This window comes from Neopsephotus bourkii, unplaced genomic scaffold, assembly GCF_033783945.1.
Source record: "Neopsephotus bourkii isolate Nb327-2 ecotype Australia unplaced genomic scaffold, CSIRO-AGI_Nbou_v1 NB_1189, whole genome shotgun sequence".
In the NCBI taxonomy this organism is placed as follows: Eukaryota; Metazoa; Chordata; class Aves; order Psittaciformes; family Psittacidae; genus Neopsephotus; species Neopsephotus bourkii.
In genome coordinates, this window is record NW_026901674.1 from 4,764,170 (window position 1) to 4,773,904 (window position 9,735).

Sequence of the window (9,735 nt, forward strand, 5' to 3'; positions counted from 1 at the left end):
ACTTGAAATAACTTGGCAGTAATAACTTACCTGTACTAAGATTTAGTGCTGTCTTAACATCAGACTCAGAAAGGGCTAATCCATCTTGTGATGACTACTTTGTGACATTGGAATACAAACTACCAGCTTTAAAGTCATCACATACCAATGTTTTAGTCACAGGAGAGGGTAAGAGCCGATTACTTGCTGGCCACTTCCAGATGGCAGTAAATGTAACAAGTCTTTTGAAGGCAAAAGTGTTTCATGTGTGCCTTTGGGGGGGTTTGGGGTTGTTTGGTTTTGGTTTTTACTGTTCTTAGTGAAGGTGAGAAGAAGTAGGAAAGTGGTATGTGAGTCATGTGCTGAGTAGCAGGACAGTGTTTTTCTGGAGCAGAGTTTTTTCACAACTTAATAGCACTGGACCTTTTAAAGAGCTTTAGGCCTCCAGTTTCTTAGCGTCTGTCTGAGTGCTTTATTTTCTAGCATTTGAATTTAAACTGTACCTTTTGGAATGGTTATGTCCATTCATCTGCTTTAATCAGTGGTCAGAGCTCCCTTTGGGAAGTTGCGGAGACACTCGTGGTGGTGGGTGAATGCCTGAGTCAATCCATTCTATTGGAAAGGGGTAATTTTCTGAAACATGCAGAGTCCACAAGCAAATTACTTTAGTATCCGTTCAGTGATACCCAGAAAGGCACAAAGGTGTAGCCAGTCCCATAAAGCAATGTACAGTACAAAGATCAGTAGTGCCATTGACACCTCATTTTCCAGTTAGTAATCAGTGTTTTGGTTATGTATAGTATAATCTGCAAGCATTTTCAGCTGATACGATACAAAACGTGCACACACACACACACACGTATCTATGTAAAAATAAAAGCAGCAATTGTGAAAGAGACAGTACTGAATGCAACTACACAAGCTGAAGTACATTATTTCTGATATTGCGAATATTTGTACTAGAAAAATATTAATTCTTAAGATGAGCTTGAGTGTTGGCCAGTTGCTTTACTGATGAAGATGTTTCCAGACAGAATGTGTTGTTCAGAGGTTTCTGGTGTTAAAGATCACTGTAGAAAGGGTGACTTCGAGTAGGTAATAGATAGGGCAAGTGGATGGCTGCTGAGGACACCTATGGAAAACCCCTGTGACTCCAGTCAGAGCAGGGTAAGAGCAGCAGTGGAGGAAAGCTGAACAGGAGGGAAAGCAAAAAGCAAGTAATTAAAACTGTCTAAAATTAGAAGGATCAACCTGGTCCAGAAGCACACTGCAAATACTGTAGTGAACATTGGCTAGAGACAGGGATGTTTTAACCCTCAAAATAAGTGGTGTAGGATGAATTAAGAGAATGCAGTTATGCATCTAAATAAAATCTGTAATATCTTTCTGGAAACAGATTTGACCGAACATTCATATTTTCCTATTCACTCTAATTCTCTCATGTTTGCCATTAAGTTTTGTGGTATCTACTTACAATAAAAACTCATTCTGCAGCTATTGGCTTTTCCAAATTTATCCTGGTTTCACATGTTAAGTTTTTTATAGTTGTATCAAAGTTATTCCTCTTTTTCTAAGCCGAATGGGCAGAAGAATCTCTTTCTGGCCGTTGCTCAGTTGTGTACAGTAAAATTAATCCTGCAAGAACAGTAATTTGGTCATTCGGATCTTCAGGATTCCTGTTTGTCAAAATATTTTTTTTTATTTCATAAGCAGCAGAATTTTTCCTTTTAATTTCTTATTGAAATTTTTCTTAATACATGTTTAAAAATAGTTAAATATATTTATAAATTACTTTGAAATAACAAACAACCTCCCCCCCCCACACACACACTCCTCATTCTAGTGTATCTAGACAAATACATGTTCGTTCAATATATGTGTTTAATACCTTTTGGCAAAATATTAAGAAATAGAGGGGGTGGGAATGGACACAAATCAACTTGTTTGAAAGTATTTCAGACAATGTAAACCTGGGAATGAGGGGAAAAACACATGAACATTCTCAACCAAGCATAATACTAAAGGTCTGTCTTTCTTTGGTATGGAGGAGGCATCGCACAGCAAGAAAGAGTGTGTCTATTATCGTTACATAAATCTTGTCACAGTCTTTGGAATGGTAACAACTAGATTTTGGAACTTTATCTTCAATTACAGAAACAATAAAAGTCAGGTGTTTATTCAGGCAGTCTTGGGAAACATTGTATGAATGGTTTGAAAAAATAATCCACAAATGAGTAAACTAATTCCCAAGTTTGTAAATGTGTTTCCTTGTATATATTGGTTTGTTAGAATACAGCACTGCCTTTAGCGGCAATGCGTACGGGTGTTTCAAGTAGCCGGTGTATAATCTTTTGCATTAACTACCTTTAGCATTTTCTTAATGGAGGTTTGTAGAATAGGATCATATGTAATTGATTAATCAATTGTAATTAATGTGTGTCCCTATTGGGGAGGAAAATAAATATTAAAAAGTCAGTTTTCTATGAAGAGTTAATTTTATACAGAAAGTATTTCCTTTCTCTTCATTTTGTCATGTTGTATAATCTGGTTATTCTACTAACACAGGTTTTTATTTTACTATATTTTTTTATAATCTTCTGTCAGCATCTTTTCACGTGTCTGAACCTGTTAAAGGAAATAGAAAGTAAATACAGAAAAGACATATGCCTCTGTTCAATTTTAGGTACCCAGTTCCTGGGTTTGTTCTTCTTGAGTCTGTATCTGGTTTTGCTGTGTATTTGAATGCATCCTTACCACAGGGTTGCTTGGAAAGCCAAGCCTATATAACAAGTTTATGAAGCAAATCTTTAATGGATTTCTGTGAAGCTGTGTGAGTGCATGTGAGTATCAGTACATGTACATATGTGTAAGACATAGCAGTGAACACAGTTTATAATTGGTAATAGTACATGCTTTATTGGTTACTGAACTATTTAAATATCCCCAGAAGAAGGCTACTTTCAGATGCTCAAATAACTTTCTGCTCTTTCTGTTGTTGGGAGTTTTCAGCCTGGGAAATTGAAGTGTTTCTGTCATCACGGATTTTTTCGTCAAGGCCCATGTCAGACACTCACTATTCGAGCTTGTTTTCCTGATGATTTCCGCAGAACACTTCAGGGGTAGTCCTGCTGCAGGAACGGGAGAGCCGGAGCAAAGGTTGGGAAAAGCTTGCGTTACTCTAGCCTCTTAGTTTTGGGTTTTGAGCCTGTGTCACAAAAGAATAAAAACATCTACTTCTTCCTTAAAACATAGATGGAAGTCCTCTCGGAACATTATAAATTCTTTTTTTCCCTTTAAGTCTAGAATTACTAAGGAGTTGTCATGAGGTTGGTGATACCTTGCTCCTTTCACTGTCTCTAACCTGTATAAATAATCTAGCAGTCGCTTCACTGTGCAGGTCATATATAATGACTGCATCCAATAATAGGGTTGAAAAAAGCAATAATGTTGAAGTCCATATTTTAAAGATACATGCCAAACCCCCTTTTTTAGCATACAAGTATCTTGAGTCTTCAGACTAAAGGAACTGCTTCCTACCTTTTGTACTTTAATGTTTTGGTTTTCCTTTTTTCTTACATGAAATATTCCTTCCTTTCCTCTCAGCAGGCAGGGTTCTCTAGGAGAATGTAATACTTTGCAGGCATATTCATAGGCATTATCTCTTCTTTTTCCCCAAAGCACACTAGACCATACCTTACAAGAATTCCCAAGATCCACTCAAAGAACACTGACAGGTTGGAAAAAATAGAGCTTTTATCTGTACTGACATGGTGTCAGTTTGTGATACATGGAGCATGCTGCATACCACTGATGGTGAATAAGAAATATTTGTAAAAATATTATTCTTTAGTTGTTGTAAAATCAATAAAATAAGTAAGCTTTTCTTAACTTTTGTTCAAAAGAATGCAACATGCTTACTAAATTCTAATAAAGCTTTATTATGTTAATACTTAAAAGTAGCAAACATGGAATATTAGTTAAATTGAGCTTTAAAAAAAACAATTTCCTTTTTAGTTCCTGAAAATAAGCAATTTGGTTTAAAAAATGAAATCTTATGTTCTGATTATTATGCTCTGGCTCAATTTTGTGACTTTTTATTTTTGTATGCACCCAGTAGTTCTTAAAGTTTAGCTGGATGATGTTGCCCTACTGTTAAGAGGTTGTACATACTTTTCCAGATGCTAAAATCCCCATATTTATTAATGGACATTACTTATTACATCTTGTCTTAGAAAGTGCTATATCACATATTAACTTACATTGTAGTTATGTATTACTGATGACTGTAGTTAGGTAGTTAACTTACATTGTAGTTATGTATTACTGGTGACATTCATGCATCTGTATTCAAAAATAACCTAACTTCATAGGTAGTTGTTAAGCAAGTAGTAAATGGCATTACATTTGTCTGTTGGCTATAACAGCAGTGTTTGTCATCCCTTTGGTTTAAACAAATTCTTTCAGACTGACAATTTAACGAAGCATTTAAAGATTAAAGCTGCCTCCTCTGTTGATGGTCACGCAACTCTTTGGCCATTTAAATGGTATTAGCAAGTTATAAACTTCTAAATGATCACTGTAGCTGTGGGATTCAGGAACAGTATGTTAAAAAAGGTTGGGAAACCTGATTTTTCTCCCTGACATCTGCTAAGCTTTCAAAACAAGGCCGAGGTAAGGAAGGGCCGTGAACCACAATGTAATTTTCTGCTGCATTGTGTTTCCAGAGCATACTTCCAGTATTGAACTGAAAGCAGTTGTGGGGTTATGTTCTGCAGTGGCTCATGCGCTGGTGCATATAAATGAACTAAAGCCTGTACTGTGAAATCGATGCTTATAGACTTTGTCCTGTAGAGTCAGGCATTCGTTGCCCCACATCAAAAGGTTTTATTAATTTTAAAGTGAGTGGACATCTTGTGTCCTCTTCTTGGGTTTTTTCTTCAATAATAAAACACTAAGGAAATTACTTCTTTTCATTTTTCCCTAAGACAGTCATTCCTGTTCTGTTGCACAGGGATTTCATATATTGTCTGGGGTTGGTTACCTTTATAAAAATGCTATGTTTTCCAAGTTCTGTGACACAGTTTAACTCTTTCAATGTAAATTATTCTGAATGTGTGCCTCTCATTGACAAGCAAGTAGTATTATCTGCTATGTCTTGCTCCTTATTTAAGTAACTGCTAAGATCTGCAGGAACAGAGCTATTAATTAGATCAAAGTAAAACAGTCTTGCTTTAATATGGTTAAAATTTCCCTTTCTCCTAGGCACGGCTTTTAATTTTTTACCCTTGCAGCAAGCTTCTCTGATAATAAATGTCCTTTCATTATTAGTGATTTTCTTCTAACCTGTGTCTTTTATGTGATTTTTTTTGCCTTCTGTTGTTTCCATCCAGAAACATCAGTAGATCTTTGGTTCTCCACATGTATTATCAAGTTTTGATTTGAGGTAGAGGCAAAAAGGCATACAAAGGAGCTGTGCTGGGTATGCAGAGATGCTCGTTGGGGTGGGTGGTGTTGGAGAGCTTGAAACTGTGTTTACCTGCACTGTAGCTAGCATCTGAGATATTGTGGTATTACTCGGTGAATCTTTTGAGTTGCCAGAAAATAAAATCATCTGGTTTGGGTTGATAAATAAAGCCCATTTACTTCATGAGAAAGCTTGTGACTGTGCCAGAGTTAATAAAAAGTTGAGATGAACTTTGCTTGCTATGTTCAAAGGCGCTCTCCTTCCAAAAACAGCTTTCCATCAGATACTGCTGGAATATTGGAAGTCTCCTTGCCATCAGTGAGTCATACGCGTTGTAATCTGCGGTTGGTGTCCCTGCATGGGAGCCAAATGTTCAGAGGTACCTTAGGGTCTTTGGTCCCAGCTGTCCCTTTGTGCTTTTATGTGGTCTCGCCCTGCGGGAGGAGGGAAGGGTGAAATACTGGGAATCACCTCAGAGGTTTCTGGTCTTTCACAATAGAGAATATTTTCACTGGTAAGTCATGCCTTATTGAGTCTGCTCAAAGAAGTCCTTGGGTTCAAAGGAAGCTCCAGAGGATGAGAGTCCCTACTGACAAACTCTGTAAGAAAGAGCTTTTAGTAACATTTCTTTGTCCTTTTTGCTTCTAATTATGCCCTTTCCCTGTGTCTGCTCATCACACAGTTTGCTATGACTGCAAGTACTAGCAGTCGCTAAAGGTCATTGCTGCCTTTCTTCAAAATGCAAGGTACCCCCCAGTACCAGCTCTTGTTTTCCTGATGACATGTGCTTGCAAATAAAGGCTTGCTGCTGGCTGAAGGAAGGGCCTTTAGAATTCTGTCACTTCTTTGTGCCACTCTTTGAATGGCTGAGAAAATAGACTGTAAAAGAAAGTAGATTTGCACGAGGTAACTCCTGTATAAGTGTTATAAAGGCCAGCTTCCCTCAGGACTTGTATGTTTTTCTGATCTACTCAGTGATTGATTGCACAAGAGTTACCTCATGTTAGAGACAGTCTTACAGCAATGTTTCTTTTGCAGTGATGCAGACCTAGCAGACTATCCATCTTGGATGAGCCAGGACTTTAAAACATCCTGTCTTATTAATTAACTCCAGTTCTGGGCATTAAGATCCAGAACAAATGCAAGATTTCAGAAGGAACTATGATCAAAATAGATATGTCCCTAAAGGAGTGTAATTAAATGGCCAGAACAGCTTCGTGTTAAGAGGAAAACTACCCTGTTTAGGTGTTTTGGTGTTTTTTTTTCCCTCCATCTAAGCATACATTTATTTCCTGAAATTCTCTCAGCAAAGAGCTTCATACTTTTGTTAGTGAAATAACAAAAATTAAGGGAAAAGAAGTTGTTATAGTTTGTTTTTTCAGTCCTGTGTAATATTCATGTTTATCAGCATTCCTTAAGTGGGAGTTTACTGTCTGATCTTCATTGTGATACTTTTGTCACCTATTCAAACACAAGGGTTTGGAAATAGTTTTCTACCCTTAATCATTTAGAGCAAGATTTTCAAAGGAACCATCATAGGAGAATTGAGATTTGAGTACTTGGACTCTGAGACAAATCTGAGAAATAATGGTCTCCTCATTGTTTGATAACAATATACAGTGCTTTATGGCATAGGGGAATGATTTTTAGGAGGCTTTTTTGTTGCATGTTTGTGTGCCGCCACAGCAAATTCATGTCATCTGTGGTTTTGACAGTTAAAATATTAAACTAGTGTTGTTTTGAAATTGCAGTAATTGTTCATATTGTTTCGGTACAGCACATGCAGCAGTTGTGAAATGCTAACTTAAAGCTGTATTATGTAGGAAGGTTGACAGCAGAAGAGATTTATATTTTTTTACTGAAGTTTTGCTTTTCTTGCAGAGGTATTTCTTTTTTTTTTTTTTTTGTTTCTTAATACTGAAGAGGTTTTTATTTATTTTATTATGGGAACTGCCATACAGCCAAGGAGAAAGTTATGTCCTGAAGTAATCCACTTCATCTGTGGAAAACCATTGTACAAAACTAAGAAAATGATCACATCCTCAAAAACAGAGGATCAACTCCAGACAATTGAAATATCGACAGTTAAATACCAACAAAGTAAATGCAGAAGGGTGGAGGGGAGACTGTCTACCTAAACTCAGTAAATTGAAACCAATAGAACATTTCCAGTGGAGGTTTTCTACAAACAGTATCTGTGTCTCTGTTCTTGGGGATCAGAAAAGCAAATTAAACTTCTGTCCTTGGAGCTGAAAAAGACCATGAGTTCCCCTTTCAAATAGACAGAATATACATTGGTGGAATGGTAGCAGATGGTCATTTGAAGAGACCAGAAAGAAGGTGCTTTGGGGAGTAGGGGTAAAATATATTTTAAGATTCATTAAGGACAGTTTTTAGTAAGAAAAAAGTTGCCAAAGAGTCACACATTGAGGCGTGTAAACAATTGACCACTACCTAGATGTAGATTCTTCAGTAGGGACTTCCAAATTGTAAGAGATCGGTGCATGAGTGTGTGACGAAACTCTGCTATGGAGATTGCACCCCAGTCATTTGTATGGGTTAATTTTTCTTTTTAGAAGAATGAGATATTTGAGATTATAGAGTTGAAATTTATCTTGTATTTATCTTGCAAGATAAATGAGGAAAGGGTTCTGAGCCTTTAAAGAAACTTCAAGTTTATTGTTAAATTTGGTCTAAATATGCTTTAACAATGTGTAAGTACATAATAATTTTCTCATTCCAAGCACCTTTTTGGATTGACTACTAAAGAGCTACTCATAGTAACTGGCTTTATAACACCAATGTGGTATGTTCAAAGAGATGGATTGTACAGTGCTCCTTTTAGTAATACTAATTCCCAATAAGATGGATGATTAGGTTGTGTAGCTTTGTTAAAGCTGTGGCTTTTTGTGAAGATGAGAGATATTTACAAGACTGTTTTTACAAGGGCATATAGGGATGGGGCAGGGGGAAATGGCTTTAAACTGACAAGAGGGGAGATTTAGATTAGATATTAAGAGGAAATCCTTCCCTAAGAGGATGGTGAAGTGCTGGCACAGGGTGCCCAGAGAAGCTGTGGCTGCCCCATCCCTGGCAGTGTTCAAGGCCAGGTTGGACCCAGGGGCTTGGAGCAAGCTGCTCTAGTGGAAGGTGTCCCTGTCTGTGGCAGGGGGCTGAAACTGGGTGAGCTTTAAGGTTCTTTCCGACCCAGATCATTCTATGATTCTGTGTATTGCCTTTCCTGCTGATTTGTATTTGCATGGGTTAGTTCTGTAGTGTTTTTAATTGTATATAAACTATTTCTCAAAAAATGTAAATTGGAGAATGGTTGATCATTATATGAGAATCTGTTTAATGAAGTCAGTGCATGTCCTAATGTAATTTTTTTAATAGTATCAGTTGTGTAATTTTATTTAGACAATTGTTAGTAGCCATGAATCCTTGCAGACAACTTAGTCAACATAACTTCTTTCTCTCTAGGCAGAACTAGTGAAAGGGACTCTGCAAAGTATTGGACTTACGCTCCGCTTTGTGCAGTCCAAGGATGATGATACAGGGCACGTCGTCGTTGAAACCGTGACTCCAAACTCACCAGCTGCAGCTGCTGATCTACAGAGGGGAGACAGACTTCTAGCCATTGGCAGTGAGTAATGTCAGCCTTCAAAATAAGGGTTGTCTTGTAAACTGGGAGGACGTGTCTGCATACAGTTCAGTGAGACTGCCTTCTTCAACAGTTACGGTTATGCCTGGCACTCATGACAGTTATGGCCACTTAAGGTTATCGTTCATTTGATTCATTTTCTTCCATACTTACTCTTTACTACGTGGAAGTCAGAATAAAGCTGAACAAACGTACCTTAACTGCTCTAATAGAGATGCTGTGAGGTTCTCTACTTCCTTTCTTCCAGAGATGTTATAAAACGTGCTTAGCTAAAAATGAAACCATGACGTTTTACATCCTAAGACCTTCATGCTCAGCTTTGAACCTAAAGGTAGTAGAGTATGGAACAAATAGTGCAAACACATTTTTGACTAGCAGAGTAATTGTCTTAAATGATCAAAATTACCCAAGCAGATCTGCTGAGTATTTGATAGCATTTTTATACTTTTAGTATCAATTTTTTGGACATGCAGGAGCCTAAGTATTATTTAGACATCTACTCTGAAGACTTTGGCCGAATTGTAAATTGCAGATAAGTGCTGCGTTGAGGCAGAAAGTTACTTTAGCAGGGGAGTGCACTGTGGGTTGTTGGGGTTTTGTTGGTTTTGGGGGATATTATTTTTTTAAAAAA

General features: G+C 37.3%; 1 protein-coding gene across 1 annotated transcript in view; it reads left to right on the forward strand.

Annotated features, from left to right (window-relative positions):
* The window catches only part of PDZD8 (PDZ domain containing 8), a 61,915-nt gene that overhangs the window by 46,140 nt on the left and 6,040 nt on the right, over positions 1 to 9,735 (forward strand). The window contains exon 4 of the mRNA XM_061364235.1: positions 8,924 to 9,086. Within this exon, the coding sequence (XP_061220219.1) occupies positions 8,924 to 9,086 (163 nt within the window). The remainder of the gene's footprint in view (positions 1 to 8,923; positions 9,087 to 9,735) is intronic.